This window comes from Poeciliopsis prolifica, unplaced genomic scaffold, assembly GCF_027474105.1.
Source record: "Poeciliopsis prolifica strain line A6 unplaced genomic scaffold, Auburn_PproV2 SCAFFOLD016, whole genome shotgun sequence".
Classification (NCBI taxonomy): Eukaryota; Metazoa; Chordata; class Actinopteri; order Cyprinodontiformes; family Poeciliidae; genus Poeciliopsis; species Poeciliopsis prolifica.
The window spans coordinates 9317688-9340484 of record NW_026562391.1 but is presented as its reverse complement, the minus strand read 5'-3'; the positions used below and the strand labels follow the sequence as shown (position 1 = coordinate 9340484).

Sequence of the window (22797 nt, the reverse complement as noted above, 5' to 3'; positions counted from 1 at the left end):
GGTTAGAATGGCAGAGTAAAAGGTTAGTATTGTTGAAAACTCTGCATGCTTTTCGTTTCATTTCACAATCATGCTTTGTCAGTGTGTCTATCACATTAAATCCTAATCACTTACATTGCAGTTTGTGGTTGTGATGTAAGAAAATGTTCAGATATGAAAACTTGCGCTGTGTGAGGTGCATATGTTGTTTAATGGCTGCAGCGGCGCTTGGAGGAACAAACAGGCGTGAACGCCTCTGTTACTGTAGCACTGCGATTTTTAAATGCTGTAATCCCTTTGCACAATCTGCTAATCCTTTTTAGATGAAGTAGCTGTTGTCAAGACAATGCAGCACAGCAGCTCAAACCTGCACTGGATGAGTTGTTGCTCATCTTACTAAAGACCATTATTGATGGATCACTCTGCTTTTCTTGTTTCTTGTTAATCTTTCATCCTTCAAATGGTGCCTGAATATATTTGGCATCAAATCGTAAGCACTCTAAGGAAATGCCAGTCCTCATCCTCCTGTAACAGTGTGTTTAAACACACAGGATCATCCAGTAACACATACACATATTTTTTTTCCCCCAATCACCGTGTTTAACCGCATAAAGTTGCACAAACTGCACGGCTGCTGCAGCTGTTTCCCTGTTGTTTCCAAACAAACACACACGCACAATCACACACACAGCATCCATGTGCTCTTCAATCACGGCGCCTTTTTCCTGGCTTTTAACGGGTCCCGATGGGCCCCGCTGTATGGATGTGCTGCTGCTCGCAGAGTGCTGACTCAGCAGGAAATTACCATTCAGCACGGACAGCTTCATGCAGCTACTACGCTGTGATATAATGCAATGCTGCCACTGTACCACCCTGCGGGGAAGATGGCGGTGGAGGTGGAAGGACGAGAGCGAAGCGTCAGACTGCACCCCCACTTCCCCGCCCCCCCCAACAAATTTACCATCTTTACCAGGCACAGGAGCGGCCACAGATGTAGGTTTAGCTGTGGGGCTGTAATAAAGAAAATTAGCCTGAAAGTCCTGAACAGAACTTCCAAGAAGGATTTTCACACTTCTGAGGTAAAAGATGTGGTAAAAAGGAACACCTGGTGTAATAAATTATAATGAATTAAGCTTTGGAGAGGAGCAAGACCTCAGCATAAGAAGTAGTCCCTGTAGCAGTAATATTCCCGGCTGCCGGTACAATTCTGGAAGGTGATTTGTGAGTTTAATCAAGATGCTATTGCTTCATAATAGAGAACAAAGCCTTTTTTGTGCAACCTGCAACACTGATGGCTTTAGGTATCAGGTAAAATCGACAGCATCACTTTATGTAGCGGTAGTCAGTTTAAACAGCTGCTTGGCGTGCTGTGAACTGTGTTGAGAAGATTGGCCCTCACTCCCCTTGACAATATGCAACAGATGCGGCTCTGCAAACACCTGAAACATCTATGCCGTGTTTAATTTGGAGCCATCATGTGTAAAAATCACCAAAAACCCATTAGTCAGGCAAAAAAATCCAGATTTTCTCTCATGCTGTGTCAAGTGCTGTGTTTTTAATACTAATGTGTTTTTTTATTTTTTTAAAAGGGAAGACATGCAGTTTTTACACTGTGGACTTAGCAATAATGTCTTCAAGATGAAACTGAAATAAATCACAAGAGTAAAACTGAGTGTCTTATTAAATTTCTACAGGTCTATGATACCATTTTTAATTATTTTCGAGAACCCTTCTTTAGCACTTTGACTGGGACATCAATGCATTAGTGCTAATTATCAAAATATTTTAAAAAGAAAATCTGGCAGCCAAAAGAAAAACTGCAGAAAACAGAGCAAATATGCTTATCTATTAAATATAAGTAGATGTGAGTCATAGGAGAAACATAGGACAAAATGAAAGAGTGAGAGGAGAACAGAATGACATCTTCTCACCAATAATTGCAAAATCAAGAAATTATAATACTTTTTTTCCCCACAGAAATAATAAAAAAGAACCCTATTGCTCAGTTTCGATTCTTGTAGTTATAGTTTAACATCCAAAAGCAAATATTTAATCTATGCTTGACTTCAATGTTAATATTTCTAACATGGTATATTCTCCAATCACCAGGCTTTGCATAGATCTGGGTTGATGAAGTGCCGACATGCATACAGAAAACACTGATTTTAAGAAGGTGTGCATGCGTGGTTGTGTGTGTACCTGCAGCACTATAGGGAGCTGCTCAGGAGGGTTTCTGTTCTCCACACCCATGGTCAACCAGACCTGAAACGCCGTGAGCTGCTCTGCGAAGAATGGACTGTGCTGTGGAGACAAGCAGCAGAAGTAACACAGATATTAGAGCTTTTACTGCGCTGAATTTCCTTCTCTCATACACACACACGCACAGCCAGTCTGCAGCAACTAGCTCATCTTTTCATAAAAAGGTCCAACATAATGAGCTGAGAGGTGACACTGCACTGCAGCAACAACATAAATCCCGATCGATCATGATCAGCTTACCGTCTCTGTGGTCTCTGCTGCCGTGGCAGGCCACCTGATTGGCTGCTCGCCCCACGTTATTTGATCATGCTGTGAGGTGAAATTACAGCAGGAATCATGCCATGTTTGGGTACGGTAATAGATCTTGAGGAGGGAAATGACAGCACTGCACTGGATGGATGGATTAATTTATGAATAATCACAGCAGGAAAAAAAAAAACTTCACCAAACTTTGACCTTATTCATTGTTTTGTGAAATGTAAAGCATGAAGGGTAGATAATCTGCACTTAGAAATTTGCTAATTTGTTCAATTAAAGATTGAAGTAAAAAAAGAGAACATTTTCATCAACAGAAATATATAATATCCCACAACAGCAATTTCACACTTGTTGCCTGAGAAGGGAGCCAAGATTACGGTATTGGCAAGGAGTCCTTCCAACGTCACAGACCAGCAGAGATCCAAATGAGATACTGTCACTTGAACTTAAAAAGCTCTTTTTTGCTCATAAGCCCTCCAACGTGGCTGAATTAGAACAAAGCAGCAAGGATGAGTGGACAAAATCCCTCCACAGCTGTAAAAGATTTACTGCAGGTTATCACAAATGCTTTATTGCAGTAGTTCACACACAGGTCTGTGTAGGTTTGAATCTTTTTGCCGTATTAAAAAACATGCTCATTAAAACGATGCATTTTGTGTTTACTTGTTTTGTCTTTGACTAATATTTAATTTGGTTTGACGTTTTCAAATGCTGAAGTATGACAAACATGCAAAAGTGTAAGAAACCAGGAAGGGGACAAACACTTTTTTTACACCACTTTTTCTTTTCTTAATTTTTTACCAAAGCTTCAGAAAGTAATGTGCATAGATGAAGAGCACCAGAAACATCTTAAAGACCCCTGAATTCAATACAGAGCAGGAAGATCTTCTTTAAAGGTCCTCTGGGACTCAATTATGGTGCTGGTAAGTGTTTTCAGCCTGAGTGCTAGGGAAAGTGTGGAAAGGAAACTGCCCCTAGGGGAGCAATGGAGAAGAAGCCCACCTCCGAGGGCGAGGTGGACAGGAAAAAAGCCCAAGATTAAAGTGCTAAAGTCTGCTGAACAGTTTCCATTACAAAGTACAGGTTGCGACTGATCTATCTACAAATCAGAGGACCAAGTCGACTCATGCATAAAAAAAAAAGAGTTGATCGAGATAAATGATTCCATCATCAGTTCAATAAGCCTCTTGCAGCGTGTTTTCATTGAACTCAGCATCTCTATCAGAGTCCCCTGCCGTGTCAGTAAATATAACAATAAACACACCAGTGGCTGAAAGTGCAGGGCCAGTGGTTTCAGAAAACCGTTTTTTATTTGAAACTCATAGTTGAGTTATAAGACCTGACATTTTACAATATTATCCACTGGGAATGTGTGAGTATGAGTAATTATCAGAGATGGTGGTGGTGCTGATGGAGGAAAAGCTGCAGAGCAGACGAGATGTTTGGTGTTCCCGAACATCAGCGGCAGACAGAAGCCATCTATCAAAGATGGCATCCTGTTATCTCTAACATTCCCGTCGTCACTGATAAAAACACAGCAAAAAGTATTTGTCCGCGTTTTTCAAGTGTCAGAGGCCCGGTTTATCCCTCAACAACATACACGCAAACACACGGGGACGCACACACACACACACTCACTCTGAAGGCGGTGCCCTCCTCGATGATGGTAGGCAGCTGAGAGAGGCAGATGTCCACGGCCAAGTCCCAAGCTTGCCTGCAGGGATGAAACACGGAGACACAAACCACATTAGAATTGCATCATCTGATCTTCAAAAACAACACAAGTCAGGTGATAATACAAAAAAGTTAAGTTTTAAATTCACAAAAGTGTTACTGCAACAGTTAATCAAATGTTGACAATACAAAGTAATTGAACAATAGTGATAGTACCAATTATGCAAATACAGAAGTGTTTATGATGTTTGCCTTTGTGAAATTATTCATATTTGTAATTGCAAGAAAAGAAGACAAGAGTGAAAAAAGAGCTTGGAATGAATGGATAGTTATGATTTTTTACTAATAAAACAGTGTTTTTAAAGGAAAATATTACAAATAAATCTATCACATATTATTCAAACATTAAATTCATTCAGTTGCCTCTCACTGAATAATGAAATCAATAGTTCAAGTTCAAGAAAACTGTACAATTTATTATGTAGTAATATCATAGAAGTATAACAAATCAATGGCGGCACTTTTCCCCGGTACATTTTATTTGAATAAAAGCACTATTTGCTCCATCTTATTCAATAAAACAGGCAGTAAATCAGCCAACTGCATGGCAGTAACTCAATGTTTTTATATACATCTACACGACTTGCTGAAGTTCAGAAGCATTGGAAAGGAGAAGACAGACAAAGAAGAAAGGAGAAGTGACTCAACTCTGAAAGCACAGGAAACAGAATTTTCAATGAAAACATTTGCAGTTGCAAGATTTAGATGGCTGGGTTTCATTTTGGCATAAACACAAAACTGTGGAGCTATCCTGCCTCATTTCAACAGTTCAAGCTGCTGGTGGCGTCATGGAGTGGGAAATAATATCTTGATAAAATTAAGGATTGTTTTAATGCCACAGCCTACTTGAGTGTTGTTGCTGACCATTTTCATCACTTTACAACGACACTATACCGTTCTTCTGACGGATACTTCAGCAGGATAACGGATCATGCAATAAATCACCTCAAACTGGTTTTTCGAACATGACACAAAGTTGACATCGGATCTCAATCACAGAGCTCCTTTCAAATGTGGCGGAACGGAGATCTGCGTCGTCGATATGGATCTGACAAATCTGCAGCAACAGTGTGATGTCATCATGTCAACCTCAACCAAAATGGCTGAAGAATGTTTCAGACATTTAATTCCAAAGAGACAGTTCTGTTATGTCTTATGTCATGTATTATTTATCACACATGGATGTGTGATAACATAACAAAGCTTATTATCATATTGTAATAAGCTTTGTTGTGCAAATAGTTTTTCTACTATTGTCAAGCTGATGTTCCTATTAAATAGGTAGCAAATAATGCACTTATGAACAATTATTAAAGTATCTGAAACTTGAGAACTGAGCTGAAAAACATTAATTACAAATTCTGTATGTATATTAAACACAATTTCTTGGGTGCTAAGATTGTTTTTCCCCCAAAAATATAAAAACAATAAACTGAATCGAGCCACTCAGACCACCTTCTGCTAGGTTTGTTGGGAATTCAGTCTTTCACCCATGTCTATGAATCAAAATGTATTTAATTTGTCTTCTTTGTGTCTTGTCACATAATAAAGCTAAATTGATTTTCAGTTTGTACACAAGTGCAGGTCAACACCAGGTCTATGGTCGAGTTTTCAACCCCGGCGTACAAATCCATTTTTCTCAGATCGTCTCTCCTGCATTGTTCTCGAAGCGCCTACAACTCCTGAGGTTTCCTTCCACGGGTCCTAGAGAGGGCAGTGAGGAGCCTTTAATCCCCCTTCTAAACACCAGCTCTTCTCCCATGGTCATTTTTAATTCATGGGGTTATGCAACCCACATCAAACCTTATCACAGCTTCTCTTTTCTCCCTTTCAGCCCGTCTCCTCTAACCTCCACTTTCCAGCTTCTTTTTCTTGCAGAAAATTTAACTCAGAGCCTCGATGGGGCTTTTTCCTCTCAGTTAGCATGAGTTAGAGGTTGATTCATGTTCCCAGTTGATGCACAGCGATGTAATGTGAAGCTGAATGAATGACGCAGGGTTCACTCTGTCTGAGACTCTTTCTCCTGCTCAAATGGCTTTTCCCATTATTCCAGAGTGATATAATAGAGTTGCACTCCTGGTTGACAGCACAGTGCAGAACATGTAATGGACTCGCTGATAAATGTGCAACATGGAAACATATAAAGGTAGCTTGATGAAGGCTATTGGGGGGTTTTTGTCACCAGCAGCAGCACAAAGAATTAGCCCTGTGGTAAAAATTGTCACAGTAAAAAGCTGATTGCATTCCTAAGAGGAGATGCTGTTCATCAAGTAGCAATTTGCAGCCACATACAGTGTTGGCTGTAAAGAATCTAGATCTAATTAGGCTCACAATGATTGGGCCTGGGCTGAGAAACACTGAATTTAAATCTAGTTCAGATGATGTGACATCACAATACACAGACTATTTATGCAAACTTGGATTATTCTAAAGTGTTAAATTTGGTAAATGATCTGAAACAGTTACATAATAAAAATATATCTAAAAAAAGATGAAGAAACCTCAGTGTCTAATTTATTGTTATAGCAGACGAAAATAAAAATAATAAAGAATTAAAGCAACAACTCAACTGTGTATTAGGTGTTCTCCTTTAACAAATCACATATGAAAACACTACATTCTGGTTTCATAACTTGTGATTGGGAAATTGCCAGCTCACGAGTCCATTCCTGATGGCTTTTATGCAACCCATTGGCATCTAAACAACCAGAAAGTACCATATTATCTGCAAGATCGTACCCTCAGGAAGGAGGCTGCTCCAACTTTATTATGGCATGGTTAACCCGTTCACAAAAGCAGTAGAAGTGACTCATCAGCAGAGATCACGCGTGTGTTGAGTGTGAAATGAAGGGAAAGCTGTGTAGGAGAACATTTGGTGACTGACTAAGCTCTTTTCTCTGGTTGCCTGCAGAGAGTGGTGCAACAACATGCCCCAATATAAAACAGACATACACTATTGGCAATAAAATGGCCGGCCAGGGCGTAATCAGCCTCAGGCTTATTTGCCCTACCCTGTTCTGCATTTGAATAACAGTAGCTGTTTGTGTTTTGGCACTAACATGAATCAGCAAACCCTTAAAGTACTTATTCCCTCCTTTCCACCTTTTCCGGTCCAGTCCATCCTGGCCCAAACTTTTATTTTCCTACTTGCCTTTTATCTCGAACACTTACTCTCTTTATTGCTCTCACAGTTTGGTTTCCTAGTCTCCTAAAGCACTCCTCAGTCGTTACTCTATCCTGCTTAATATTGCATGTGCTATTGTGAAATCCCAATTTGTTGGGCCGCAAACACTGAAAAGTACCCGCAATCTAAACTAATAGGGATGAACAGGCGAGAAAGAAAGACTACAGCATGCTCAAGGAGTAAAGAGCAGTATTTGTTACAGGGAGAGATGCCAGGCGGTTACACAACGAGCATCTCCTGGAGGCTTTGCCAACGCCAGCCAGATAATGAGTGGGAGAAGCAGAAAGAGGCATTTTTAGAAGACGGTGCAAAGGGAAAAAAATGATGGCGATATGTTTGTGTAACTAAAGGAAGATGGATGATTAGATAATGGCTTTTAAATTGTGCAAAAGAGGAATCGGACAACAGCAGGTCTTTGTGTATAAACACGTATGTTAATGAGAAAACATGGTTTATTTCAACTCAGCGTTTGTCTCATTACACAGTAAATAATCACATTATTTCCTAACTGAAGAAACCTTTTGGTTTTTTTTTAAAGAGGTGAAACATCTTCAGAAAATATAATAACTATGTTTAATTCAAATAATTAAACAAAGTGCATTAGTAGTTTTTGATTGAAAACTCTTTTTCTATTTTAACGATCTGTATCAACAACTTGCGTATTGTACTGGAGATTGTTCAAATGTGCTTAAATGTACTCCCTTCAGGTCCATACATAACCCAGAAAAACAGATATGGATTCTTTTATTTGAAATGAAAAAAACAATAACTTCCTTTTTGGCCTGAACAGTTCATACTTCACAAAGTCCTCAAATGCTGAGGTATTTGTATATCTTCGTTGTTGAACACAAGACCAAACAAAAGTTCTCCCCCAATCTGTCAGGAAGCTGCAGAAACATCCAGCCAGAGATGCAGGAGCAGAAAAGTGTAACGATGTTCTTACAGCTCGAGCAAAGGGAACAAATTTCTCAGTTTTTGCACACTGTGTCATTTGTTAAAAAGAGCACTTGAGTAACTCAATAGTCACAACTTGTATTCCATTGATTTTGGATGTGTTTGATGTTAAAACACTGTTCCTATTTGCTCTTTCAAAAGCCCATATTTTGAAAGAAAATAAGGACCCTTTTGTCTATTCATTTGTCTATTCCACAAAACATGAATACTTTACTTGTAAAGCATCAATTTAAAAGAAAAATCTCATAAATGCATTAAATAACTACTGAACCCTATAAAGCCCAATCATATTATGTTCAATTTTAATTACATGCAGCGTATCCGTAAAGGACTCTTAGTGCTTCACATTTTCCGCATCTTGTCATGTTACAATCTTACTGCAAGTTGTAATAAGAATGAATCTTCCACAAAATTCCACGCGCAAATGACAATATGGAAAAAGTTTGAGATTTTTGCACATTTATTAAAAATAGAAAACCAGTCACCACAACACATCATAACATCACAAACACACCACCAGGTTTTCTCTGCCTAGTTCATATCTAGTCTACTGTAAATAACAGCCATTAGTGACAGAAAGATCTTCAAAACAGCTCATGCAACACAAATTACTCCTCCACAAAGCAGCAACAGAAAACGAAAGCGATTAGTATATTGCAGTAGTCAAGCCAGAGTCAAGATCTCAACCTGCGTGGCAAAACCTCAACAGATCTCTACAAGCTTCATTAAACTGATGCGATTTGGAAGAATGAGTTTGCCAAAATTCCTCAACAAAGACGTGAGAGGCGCTTAAGTTCGAACAGAGAACAGTAACTACAACTTTCTCCTGAAAAAAAGCAGCTTATCAACTAAATGTTTTTATAGTTCTTATAGACTGCAGATCATTCTGGCTAAGCCTCTTAAATAAATATTAAAACAGAATAATATGGAATTTTTTTCTGATATTAAAAACCTTAAACTAAGTAAGACGCTTCCTGTCAACCACTCCCTGTTCTGTTTCCATTTACTGCAACTGTACTGGTAGTAATTTTCACCGCTATAAAACACTGCGCTCACTGCTGACAGCAACACTGGCAATAGTCAACATGAGAAAAAAAAAAGGATCTAAAAAAATAATACATGAAGAGTTTGCATATGCTCAAAGGCAGAAACATATAAAAACACCTCCACATGTTGGCTCAGGCTTCCACACCATTACTTATTTAAGGAGGCTGTGAAAGTGACTCAAGCATTTATATTGCTTACATGTAATCTATATTGAGAGCAGCTCCAGAAGTCTGTGTTTATCTTCAGTTTGCTTATAGAGCCATGACTGTAAATGAGAGACGCGGGAGTAACCTGTTGTATGTTTGAGGACGCATACAGCATCTGTTGCATCACTGGAAATCAAAATAACAAAATGTACCCTATTGATTTTTCAGCTCACCTGGATTTTCTTGAGTCGGGAACAAAAAGAAATGTGAAAGCAGCAACTTTGCTGTGACTAAAGTCTATTTGGGATCATGGTTTCATAAAACACAAACAACCATAAACTCCCCTCTTAATGGGTCACCTTCATCATTCACATTGTGTGTTTGTATATGGGTTATAATTGCTTTTAGAGAACAGGTAGGAAAACAGGTATTCATATAAAAATAATAGGAAGTCCCTGGATGTGATGTAAGTAATAGGTCAGCTCGATCATGAATGAAGCTGCACGATGAAGTTTACCAGAAATTGAATGTGCTGTAATCAACCCCACAGGAAACAGGGCCACGACATCTTCATCAGAAATAAAATGTCTTAAACATTCCTCTTTTTGGGAGCACAGCCAACATGGACTTCAGTCACTTCCTGTGCTGCCAATGCCAAATTACAACCCTGAATAGTAAGACAATAATTCAAAAACAGTGCAGAAGATTGATACCATCTTTCACAACTCCTTCTTGTGTTCACTGATAGTCAGGTTGAAATTCAACTGGAGAAATCAAGCTCAATGATTTCTCCAGTTGATACTGTATATATCAAATATGACATGGGAGAAATCCTACACTGAGCATTAAAGGAAGATGAATATCGAGTGGAATTGGGTAGGAAGGTCATGGACAGACGGGAAACACCTCCACATGTTGGGTCTTAAAATGTGATCAATAGTTTAATATTTAAACTCTTGCTGGAAAAGAAAGAAATTTAACTGAGATTAAAACAACATCAAATAATCTTCTTTTAATCAACATTAACAAAATGTGCCTTCCATGTGAGGATAATGTTAGGACACCCTCAAATAGCTAGTTTTAAACCCTTTGGCCTAAACAACTTCTGAGAGGCATCTGTTGAACTCTGACGGTCGAGATGTTTTTGAGCAATTTCTTGCATGTACAAGCCGTTTCAATGGAGAGCACAAACCAACCAAATCTAAAAAAAAGGGAAACAATAGATAGAAAGCAGTTTTCTTTTGGTTAGAAATCCCTTCACACTGACACAAATTAGCTTCCAGGCATGTTTCACTGTTTGAATTCACTTCTAATTTCCCAGTTGATTTTTTAAAATGTTCATTCATTAAATATACATATCATTACATAAAGAGGATAATGCTGTTTCCTAATAAAGAATATGTCTCTTAGAAACTCTCATCCTTTAATTGCGTTCTGAGTTAACAGCCGGGCCTTGAGGGTGACTCCTGTCTTTCCTCTAACCTCCAGCTCTGCAAAGCCACAGACATCTGTGCATCTGCGTGTTCATGTAACCCGAGCTCTGCTTGTGAGCGTGTCTTACCACATGGCGTGCATGTATGTGGGGGGCAGACGGGGGCTGCTCACTGGTGTACAGTTGTACGACCTCATTATCCTCTCTGCAAGCAGGAAATTGCGAAACAAGCTGGCCACCAGCAAGTCCTGACGAAACAACTTCTGGAACAGATCTGAAGTTGGGGATGGAGAAAATAGAAATGATATATTATTCTGCAGACAGAAGAAGGGAAAAAAGAAATTAGATTTACCTACATGTAAGAATAAACAAAAATGGAGCATATTGAGCCAAAGTGACTAAATTTGGAAAAACAATCATCTGGTTTGGGAGTTTGCTTCCACTATGTAAAAGACAGAGAAACGTTTATTTTCAATTAGTCGTGTCCATAATCGCATCCTTTTCTTGTAGCTTAGTCAAACAGGATGGTGGGTCTGGAAGGCTTGCAGTGTCTGGGCACATTTGCTCTACAGAAAGGAGACATGTGACAGACACAATGTTGCAATGTACAGTTGAAACCAGACATTTGCATTTTATTAAAAGATGCAATCTCCCCCGTCCCCACAGTCTGACATTAAATCACACTAAACTGGTCCTGTTTTTGGTCAGATAGGATCATGAAAATTATTTCTACCAGCTGAATGCCATAAGAGAAGGAGAGTGAATTCTTTTAACAGGGCAGTTATGTATTTTACAGACACATAGTGCCATTTTGTAGCACAATCAAGTAACTATATTATCTTCAGTTTTTAAAAAAAATACTGTATATATCAAATATGACATAAAAGAAAATTGGCTTTGTAATCCAACACCTTGAGTTTGGGCCTCTGTCTCTTTAAAGAGTTCCTGTTCTCTCCTTTTCTGTCATTTAGCAAACAAATTTGGTTTTTCTAACTAATAAAACCAAGAAAAGATTATTTACTGTCAGACAGTCAGGGGATAAAGATCCTGTTATAAAGTGTATGCAAATCTCTTGTTTGAACTCTGTCTGAAATTCTGTTTTATAACATGTCAATCTCAAAGTCTTCAACACAAAAGGAATCCACTAGTTCAGGTCAACTTTGACAAAGTTGGGCCGCTTCCTTTCCACCGTTTCTGGCTGATGATTATGATTTTACTGTTACTCTTAGGAGATATTTCTTAAGGGACAATGAGCATGTTGTTGGCGACATGCTGCAGAAGTCTCAGTGTGTGTGTGTGTGTGTGTGTGTGTGTGATTTGGATAAGGTGTATGAAGTGCCTTCATTACATGAAATCTCTCTGATATGGGCAGCTTCATTAACAGCGGAGCCCCGAGGCTTTAAAAGGCTTTGGCAGACAACAACATTGTCACAATACTATTCTAACCAGGACACAGTTTGTCGCGTGGGAGTTCGAGTGCGTGACTGAGAGGATGTGTGTTGAATACACGAAACAGGAGGGAAATCAAGGAATACACAGTCTAGAGGCATGTCATAACAATGCGTGTGTGCGCCAGCATTTTCTTCAGGGCAAGCATGTGAGAAATGGGTAGTTGCAGTGAGGTGTGTCGCCTGCCAAACCCCAGCTCAAGTGATATCCTCAATTACAGTGCGGGGAACTCTAAACACAATTAATCTCAATTTGAAGAGCTGACCTGCACAAACTGCACTTCTGGCATTTTATATCAACAGCGGCATGATTTCAGCCACTGGGGATGTTCTGATGCTCTCATAGTACTGCTGATGCCTAAACATCGCTGCTTTTTATTTTAGGTGCCCCACGTTGGACTCCCTGAGAGCTGAGCCACGCGGGACATTTTATTTTTCATCATTGCCCAGATATGTTTAAAGAAAGATTTTAGTATGCCTCTGATGTCTTTTCAAGCTCATCTTCTTCCCCCAACACCCCCACTGCGCGCTTTCAAACATTAATTTTTGCTTATAACAGCAAAATCTTTTAAAAAGAAGCTTATTTTCCTAATTCTGACAGCTGGTTAGTGTGCATATAACAAATCAGCACACTAAAGCATTACTAGAAATTCTTTTTAAAGCTTTGTTTTTTTCAATTAGCACAGCAGAGAAAATGCAGATCATTTGGTTTTTGGATTACTCTACTGTTGCTGTTTACATGTGTACCGCACAGCGGGGGTTGTTCTTATGATGTAAAATACAAGAGAGAGGAGACAGTTGGAGCATCCCTGCAGAGGACCCTCAAGATGCTCAATCTTTCACCACATTTGATGCAAATTGATGCGTTTCTGAGGAAAATCAGCTCTCTATGAATACTTGTACCATTGCAAATCATTTGACTGAACTGAGATGATCTGAGAAGTTTAAAACTTCTCATTTTGATTCTAATAAGAAGGAAGGAAGTAAAGGCGGAAGGAACGAATGAAGAAGGAAATTAAAACTTTTTAACTGGGGCTAAACATTTTGTGACGGTAGAAAATTGTTTTAATTCAGCCAGCAAAAAAGAGAAATCAGAATCTGCTCAGAAAACTCTGACCAGTGTAGCTGTAAATTACTAAAGATAAGCACATGTTGCTTTATTTTTGAGCGTGGTGAAATTTAAAATTTTTATTTAAAATGTTTTGTATTCCTATAAAAACACAATTCAAGCATATTAATGTAGGCCTGTCACAACATGCAATAAATCAATTAATCACATGATAAATTAAAGCAAGGTCAATAATTTCTGTTTGCATAATATACGGTTTTTCTCTTCCTACCAAAAACTGGATGACAAAGAAGTCTTCAGTCTGATGCTACGTTCTCAACAAGACTATCGAAGGACAGTTTTGCTTACAGAGACTTCATTAATTTCATTTATTGTTTCTGTGGTTTTGTTTATTTATTTTGCATATTTGACATATCAGTAAGTTTTTGAAGTTTAGTGATCTTTAAGAATGTGTGCATTATTATGCCATTACCATTACATTACTTTAAAATGGTCTCAAAGCAACAATATTATCGTTTATCGCTCTAACTTCTTGGATTTATCGTCCAGCAAAGGTTGTCATTGTGACCGGCCTGCATTCATGTGATATATATTTTGTTGTTTTCACATACTTGTGAGGATCCAAATAAATAGATTTTCCAGATGAGGAGGAAGCTGTTGTGACGAAGAGACTCACCTCTGGGCAGCACGTTCCACGCAATGGTGTCGGTGATGGCAGTGAAGATCCAGTTGAGCTCTCCGAGGGGCGTGCGTCTGTCGTTGAGCCTGCCAGGGATCCTGCAACACAACACAGATGGCACTGTGTCAGCCGCGCACACCGCATGTCACAGGGTTTACTCAGAGCAAAAAAGGAGCAACTGTTCTGCACTATTACAACACCATGTGAAGAAATTAACATTCGAAAGCACCAAGTTTCTTACTCAGAGATTAGCAGCTGAATATTCATGTGTTTTTGTGCCTCGGAGCCGCAGTAGGCTGAGATCAGACTGACACCGGGAACAAACACAAAGTAAGTCCAGCCTCTCTTTGATCATGTTTGAGATCTACAAGATAAGATATTTTAAGAGGCAGCTATATTGCAGCAATGTCAGCTAGGATGTCTTTACAAAGTGAGCTGCATGAAAACAAATCTGTGTTCTGATTTGACTTGACAAGATGTCTCAGTAGTAAAATATTTACACAGCTGGCCATCTCCTGCTGATCCGAGTAGCACTTTCTCTAAACGTCATAAGACACTATCAGATTAGACAGGAATCACTTTTAAAAACTTTTTCCCCTAGATTTCTTCTGTTTTATTTTGTTCCTTTTCTTGTTGAATTTTCAAATCAATCTAACTTTAATGTCAAAACCTGGTTCAGTTTCAGCATCCACCAAAAAAATATCTCAACGTGAACTGGGAAAAAAGTCGATTTCTAAGCTCTTGAGCTCTCCATGAGCAACAGCAGAAGCCACTATCCATTAAGGGAGAAAACAGGGAACAGAGATGAACTTTCCCATGAGTGGCCGGTTCAGGAAAATTAATCCATATGTGAATCAATGACTCATCCAAGAGGTCAGTAAAAAACCCCTACAGACCTTATGTGTCACAGTTAAGGTCAGATTTTATATTAAAAAACAAGAGACTGGGCAACATGACATCATGAGAGACTTTTAAGGGGAAAAAGTATGAATATTGTTAAATCTGGTATAAAACTAAAAGTTTCAGAAAAAAAAAAGTCCTACATAATAGTTAAGTACAGTGGTGGTAGTGTGATCACCTGCAATAATCCAACGCTCACCAGCAATTTCTTGTCTAAAAGTCCCAACACAAACAAATTTAAAAACTCTTGAATCTTAAGACACAGATTTTTGTAAATGCAACTGCTATTTGTACTGAAGAAAGCAACGTCACAAAAAAGAAGCTATGAAGTTTTTCATCAGTCTTCTTGTTTGTATCTTTCAGATCTAAAAGAACCAAGATGAAAACAAATACAACTTGAAGTCAATAAAAGCTGACATCAGGTTTGTAACCTCCTCTTCTTACCAGCATTCTGGGCTTTTGCCATCAAAAAAAGGGAATTTGTCAAGATGCAAAACATATTTTTTACATATAAATTTCTCATTTCTCTTTAAATAATTTGAATATTTGTGATTGTGTGCATCCATTTTTACTCCCAGTTAAAGGTGACAGTCTGAGAATGGTGAATCAATCAGTCACTTCACAAAACAAAAAAATAAGTTCTTTAGGTTTAGCATAAAATCTTAATAGTCTTCGTACAACCTTTAACTGTTTCCATTCAGATTTCGCCACAAACTGTCATTTCCAAAACATTTATCATCATCATTAGATTCCACACTGGAGCACAGGCATACTCACTTTCCCTTTCTCAATAATACATTACAACTCAAGTCATTTATCACCCTCCACCCAATTTTGTATAAATGTGCAACGAGGCTGAACTTTTTTTGACCCAAGCCCTCAATTTCTACCTCTAAGTGACAAATAATAGCAGCTGTAAGGCTCCTGGCACTACCAGCCCTCTGTATAACGATGAGGGCCGGCCAACTCCTGAACACTTTGAGTGCCTGCCAAAGGTGTTTGAAAAGTCAGCAGTCAGGATGAACACTCAGCAGTTCCCATCTTCACTGATTATTCTCTGTTATACATTTGAGGGGGGGAAAAAGAGAGGCAAGCGGTGGATGGGTGAAGAAACAGATAGATGAATCACTGAATGGGTAAAAATGCCCTCTGAGATGTTGAGGCTTGTCCCATCAATCAAAGTTTGGGTAAGTTTTGTCCATCTCTTGCTCTCCACATTAAGTTAGGATTTATCACCCCAATTTAGTTTCCCCCAATGCTCACATCTATGAGAGTGTCTCCAGTTCTAAATAAATGAAAGAGAACAACAAAGAAAGTGCTGACATTATTTTGACCCTTTAAAACTTTTTCGAAGTTCTTTATGATGCATCTAGCGGGGAACAAAGAGGCATTGACCTTAAAAGGTGCAAGACACCAAGACTTGCACCTTGAAATGAAGATGTGAATGTGAGGTGTCAGCTTAGACAGTTGTAGGAAATTAAAATGCTGGTTTAAACTTTGAGTGTTTTGCTTTGATTCAAACAGTAAAAGTGAACTATGAGTCGCAACACAACTCTCTCATACTGATTAATAAAATATTTAGACATTTAAAAGCTCTCAACAGAATATTCACATAAAAAGGAGCTAACAGAGATCCTGTTTTTAAATTGATTAATTTTTGCAACATACATTAAATACAATGAAATCAAAGCTCACATTTAAAAGGCTGTATTGACAGCATGAACATCATGTTGATTCTGGATTACAAAGCTTTAAAATGAAAAAAGAAGTCATCTTTTTTAATGGTTTTGTGGACCACGAGTCTGTCGAAGATATGAATCGTCATTAATCATCTCAACAATCCCTCGTCAAGCCGACAAGTTTATTCTCTATAATTTGAAAGAGTTCATATTGGTGGCTCATGATTCTGAAGGTACTGCAGACCACGTGACACTCGAGTTTATAAATACATCAGTATATAACACAGTGGACGTAAACAAGCTCAGAAGGCTCTGCACAAAAGAGGAAAAAGCTCCTCGAAAAATATAAAAACATCTCTGCCACCTTGAGGGAATGGCTTGTTCTTGACAAAATAGCAAATGAAAGAAGTATTTCATTACCGGATCGATGCAGCATTTCCACTGTGTTGAAAGCAGAGCTATAAGAGAGACATGATTCCAGAAACCTGCTAATTACTAAAGTTCAGCAGGTTGGATGAAAAGTCTTATAGTGAAAGGCACAGGGAAAGACTTAATATGGATCATCCCACATCAGTTGCTTCAACACCCCCCTTTGAGACGAGCGAGAGGGGGTGAGCAGGTAAAATCCACATGCCCTGTGCTTCGTGACTCCATTATGTAAAAAGGCTCCTGTGACTGGATCCAACCAGAATGTGAGTTGGATGAACGTGGGAAGAAAGGAGACAGAAGGGTGCACAGATGGAGTGAAGACCGAAGAATGATCAAATTAATAAACAAATCATCAACATGCGACTATTCAAAGTTGCCATGATACTGAATTTGTTTCACAAAAAATGATTGTAACAAAGACGATGAGTGTTTCAGGCCATTTCTGTCCACGTGTAACCTTTAAAGATGAGCAAAATGAGTGGATGCTGAGTGTAACGGCTGGCTGCTGAGCCATGCTCAGACTGGTGTTGAATAAGAACAATATGGAAAATGGAAGAGGGAAAAAGTTGTTTGATCTACCAATTACATAACACGTACATGCACATAACACGTGCAGAAACAAGCTGCCTAGTCTCTTTGTCTTTAAGCCAGTGAAGTAATTAGGTGTAGGTGTAAATTTCCAAACTTTACGTAAAAAGTTTGAACTCACTTAATGCGAGTTCAACCAGTTTTCCAAGCAAGGGGTTCAAGTTTGTTTTTAGGAAGTTGCGTGACAGTGGAGGCACCAACAGCTGAGTTTTTAAGGCAGTGTCTGTCTGTCATCCTTTCAGCACTTTCCTCCATGGGGCTGCCATGAAACAGTAGCCACACAACTGAGTGGACATAGACTTGACAGAGGTTGTTCTTGTGGTAACAATGCAAGAACAAAACTACCAGTTTTGGTATGGCTGAAAAGGCATACCCAAATTAAATCAGCTGCTGTTCCTGAACAATTTGGAGTCCGTGTAAAAGCTTTGCCTCTTTAAGATGACAAGCAAAATTTTCTATTTTTTCAGTCAAACATACTTTAGCTATAAGTAGTTTGTGGCTATTACGTTTGTAACACACAAAAAATTGATAAATGTTGCTTGCTTCACTCAGATTTTTCATTTTTATTTCTTGCAAATTCACATTGAGTGTTGAATATATGAATTGGAAAATGCAATAAATCTGTAGAATAAAGTATTCTGCTTGTGGATTTCAAGACTGATCAAGATAGCACAAAAAGAAATCTCATTTTGGCCATATTTATTTTTGAGGACAGGTGTTGTACATGTACAGAAGTCTCCATTTGGCATCTCGAAATGGCACATGTTTGGACAACACCTGATATACAAACTTCAAATGACTAACTCCTCAATGCTTCAATACACAGTCATCAACGAGGCTCTAATGACAGATAATGACCAGAGAAATCCTCAGATAGACACATTATTACTGATAGTGGAAATTATCACTACTCCTCCAGCCCCACCCTAGTGGTAGGATGACCTCGCCCTCCTCCTCCTTTTTAGCTTTTTACTGTACTTAAATATTGAATTGTCATGGTCATAATTAAAAATACATCCAGTATTCTTAAACAAAATATTAGTCCATCTACATCCGCCACAATTTAGAGGAACAGGCACATCGATTAGAGATAAAATTGAGGGAAAGAAAGTCAAAACAATCAACAAAATGATTCAAAACCTGCAAAAAGGCAAAAGAGGTGAACATTAAGTATCACATCAAAGGGTCCTCACTCTGGTGCGGAAACATCAGATTATCTGGATTATGATTAAGTCAAGTAATGAAGTGTTTTTGTCTCCTCTTTGATTTTGAGGCTCAGTTTTAATCAAAGAGCTGGCACAACTCTAGAGAGTTCAGGTGAGATGAGCTTGGTCCCATTTTTCTTTTATGAGCTCTGAGGATATCCATTATTTAACTAAGGTGGATATTGGCTGACTCAACATTTAAACCCCCCGTGCAACACATAGGACATGCAATCAACCAGAACAGCACATTTCAGCCACAGTGGTCCTACTCTGCTGAGACTTCAAGACAGACAAGTTAGAATCCCTTCTACAAAAATTGATTACACACACACACACACACATATATATATATACATATGCCTGTTGCTTAAAGACCCTTTAAGCAACTGTTAAAGATTACTTATATTTACAACTACTTATAACTCTGCAAGAAAGAAGCAAGTCCACAAAAGTGAACAAATTCTCAAGTAAACTACTTTTAACAGACACAGTGAGTCAAAAGCTGTGTATGAGGTTAAAGTGTTTTATTTATAGTTAAATAGGGGAAGACCACAAAATATATATGATGAAGAACAAACTAACAAAAAAAAAACAAAAAAAACGCTGGCATAAGACACTGTGACATTTCTGGGTGTTTGAACTGTTCTTACAGCCACCAGGTAAAATGTTATTGTTCCTGTAGTCCACAGGAAGATTCAGAGGAGACAGGAGATGGAAGATAAAAAGGACATGAGAGCACAAAGCATAAAGGGAGAGCTTCTGTGTCATCAAAATCCACCAACTAATGTCAGAATGGTTGAGAAGAAAGAATATACGAGTGAAATTTTTTTATACTTGTTCAAAGGTGCTCATCCCTTCTCTGGCACATGCCCATCCTGCCTTTGGGAGTCATTCAGCTTCAGTTCTTCTGCACTACAGCATTTTCTGCTCAACATCCATCAACTGCAGAGTGGTCATGTTTGATAGGAGATGAAAAAAAGCAATGACGATGTGTACAAATAACATCAGAAGAAAACTAAAAGGAAAGATCTCAGTCAAGCGAGAAAAAGCTTGGAAAACTACATGTTTGAATTATGAATAATTCTCATTAATAGTTTAGAAAAAAGGGAGACGTGTCCTATTTATTTAACATCCAGGAATACCTCACAATGCAACTGTGAGTAAATGCAATGATATTTCTAGAAGATAGTTTCTGCAATATGATGAAGTCCAACATAATTATGAGGTGGATAATAAGGCTCACTAACTAAAACAGTAAGACAATGAATTCTTAAATGAGCAAGCCCATAATAACATCACCACAATGTGTAATTATGCAACTTTTTAAAATAAAAATCTCTACCAAACATTTTCACTTGTTACCTTGTTTACCTTCAAACGTGAACAGGACTGACATCCCCATCTCTATAAGGGTTATCGCTGCACCCTTGGCAGCTTTAATTCTTCTCTGAAGGCTTTCCACAACATTTAGGGTTGTTTATCCGACCAGTTTTCAGAAGGCATTTTGTAAGCTCATACACCAATTCTAGAAAAGAAGGACTGATCTAATTTACTTCACATGTGCTCTACCAGGTAAGGGAGGCCAATAAATTTCTTTGAGACCAAACTCATCCATATTTTTATAAACCTCCATTTGTACAGTGAGCAGTCATCTTGGAAGAGTATGAGATCACATGCAAACTGTTTCCACAAAGTTGGGAGCCTGAACTTACCCAAAATCTCTCTTAATGGTGTGACATTAAGGTTGCGTTCAAACATCATGCAAGGACTACAAATCTGATTTTCTCACAAAAGACTGAATGGCCCAATTCCAATCTTTTCACACCACTCTCATGCCCCTCAAAAAATCTCATCTGTGCGACTTCCATATGCGGTATTGAATTGAATACATATCTGATTGTTTTCAAAGCATCTGCTGTCTGAATGTTCATGTCCATTTTAGCAGACCTTTATGTCACTAACAAGTGTCATAATTCTGCACCCAAAGAAGCCAGACAACGATTGATTTTTTTTATGAATGCAGAAGTGAAGCAGATCACATCACAATCCCACCACTTCTGGTTGAACGTTGCATACAAACAGACTTCTCTACACAAGTTCCAGGCAATGCTCCACAAAAGGCTATTTCTGTTGGTGGTTCTTTCTTTTTATTAGCTTCCTTCGTCTTCTTATGATCTTTAGAAAAGATCCTATTACTGAACAACTCTAGTGTTAATCCACACACGGCTGCATTCATTATTACTTCCATAAAAAGTGCACTGCTGTGACGTCATTGTTCTTCTGCAGGTCTCTTTGGGGTCATCAACAGCTCACACCAAAGACTCACTGCCATTGCATCAATAACAGATTTCAGCAAAAAAAAAAAAAAAAAACATAAAGACCTGCTTTGTAAATGTAGCGTAAGAGTTTCTTTCAATGCAACAAAAGGGCCGACCCCCAAAAATCTGCCCCACAATGACTCATTTTGCACCAAACTTAATATGACACAATGCACAAAAAAATAAAGTATCTGGTTGTAAATGCTTATTTGTGTTCTCATTGTGGTAAGAAATATAATAATGAGTTTATACATCAGCCTCAATGACTCACATTCAAGCTGCAGCTGTTCTTCAGGACAGAAGGAGCTCAGCAAGGAAAAGCAGGTGTTTGTGGGACTATTGGCATCAGCTTATTCAACATTTGTTTTGATTTTTATTTTCTAATCAATTGAAAAAAGATGTTCAGTTGGGAGGAAAGACTTGTAGGAAGTTCCACGCATAAGCCTGCTGCTGTCAATTACACATAAAAGGAAGTAACAGAAGCTTCACTGAGAGGAGGAAGAAACCGATTCTGCTATTCAGGAGATGTGGTACGCATCAAATCTAACTAAAATAACAAAATGAATGGTGTTTTCAAATTCTGTGCATAATTTTATGAGTAGATAGATTTTTGAGTGTGCATTCCTCACCAGATTTTTCTTGCTGGTCCGTGGCAGACTGTTGTCACGGTTATTATTCAAATTCGATAAACTTAGTGTGACAAATAAACATCATTAGGAGACTGCTGAGATGCCCTTCAAGTTCAACTCCCTCAGGCATTTACAGACCATTCTTTTTCACCAAGCCACAAACGTTTTCTTAAAAAAATAAGTCAACCATCAAAATATATAAATGTCATTTCAGCTTCTCCAGAAAGCTGAGGTGGGTATCTACAGACAGTTCAGTGAAAACAGCAAAACTTTGGTTATACTGAGAGCTGGCATCAATCTCAGGATGGTGTGCCTGAGAGCAGGAGATGATCCACGTTCAGTCGCTCTACACCCGGAGGTTAATTCAGCAAATTTAAAGCTTTAAATCTGCCAAAGTGCTGCCACTTTGACAGTGAGAGGGAAACAAAGGCTTAGGATTATACCTTCAGGATGGAAAACAACAGAGAGAGGGAGGCAAGGCGAGGAAAGACAGGCAGGAAAGGGAAACTGGATAATGATGTCTCCAGACCATGCCCTGCTGACAATAAGAGGGAAAATTGTTGTGCGCTCTTACTTACTTCTCAATGAGGTCTAACGTCACCCCTGGCACCAACTTGGCACTCTTTTGCATACAGAACCTGGACGAAAACAGAAGGGAGATGTTACTAATCGAGGTTAAAGAAAAAAAACAAGAGATGCTAGATGATGCAATGAAACGTTTGGCTTCAATGGTGCAAATTTTACAACCCACATGAGAGTCAATCAATAAATAACCCTCAAATGAAAAATGAGGGCCGCAAAAATTGCAAGCATCGAGGATTGAGAGGTACGAGTGTATTTTGGCTGTTATAGTCGAGAAG

The 22797-nt window shown here is 38.6% G+C and overlaps 1 protein-coding gene across 4 annotated transcripts in view; it reads right to left on the bottom strand.

Annotated features, from left to right (window-relative positions):
* rptor (regulatory associated protein of MTOR, complex 1) overlaps positions 1-22797 on the bottom strand; it is a 141255-nt gene that overhangs the window by 56442 nt on the left and 62016 nt on the right. For all 4 annotated transcript variants that reach the window (XM_055041000.1, XM_055041002.1, XM_055041001.1 and 1 more), the window contains exons 8-12: positions 22516-22575; positions 14187-14287; positions 11123-11267; positions 4135-4210; positions 2179-2280 (exon numbers count right to left, since the gene is read on the bottom strand). In XM_055041000.1, the coding sequence (XP_054896975.1) occupies positions 2179-2280; positions 4135-4210; positions 11123-11267; positions 14187-14287; positions 22516-22575 (484 nt within the window). The remainder of the gene's footprint in view (positions 1-2178; positions 2281-4134; positions 4211-11122; positions 11268-14186; positions 14288-22515; positions 22576-22797) is intronic.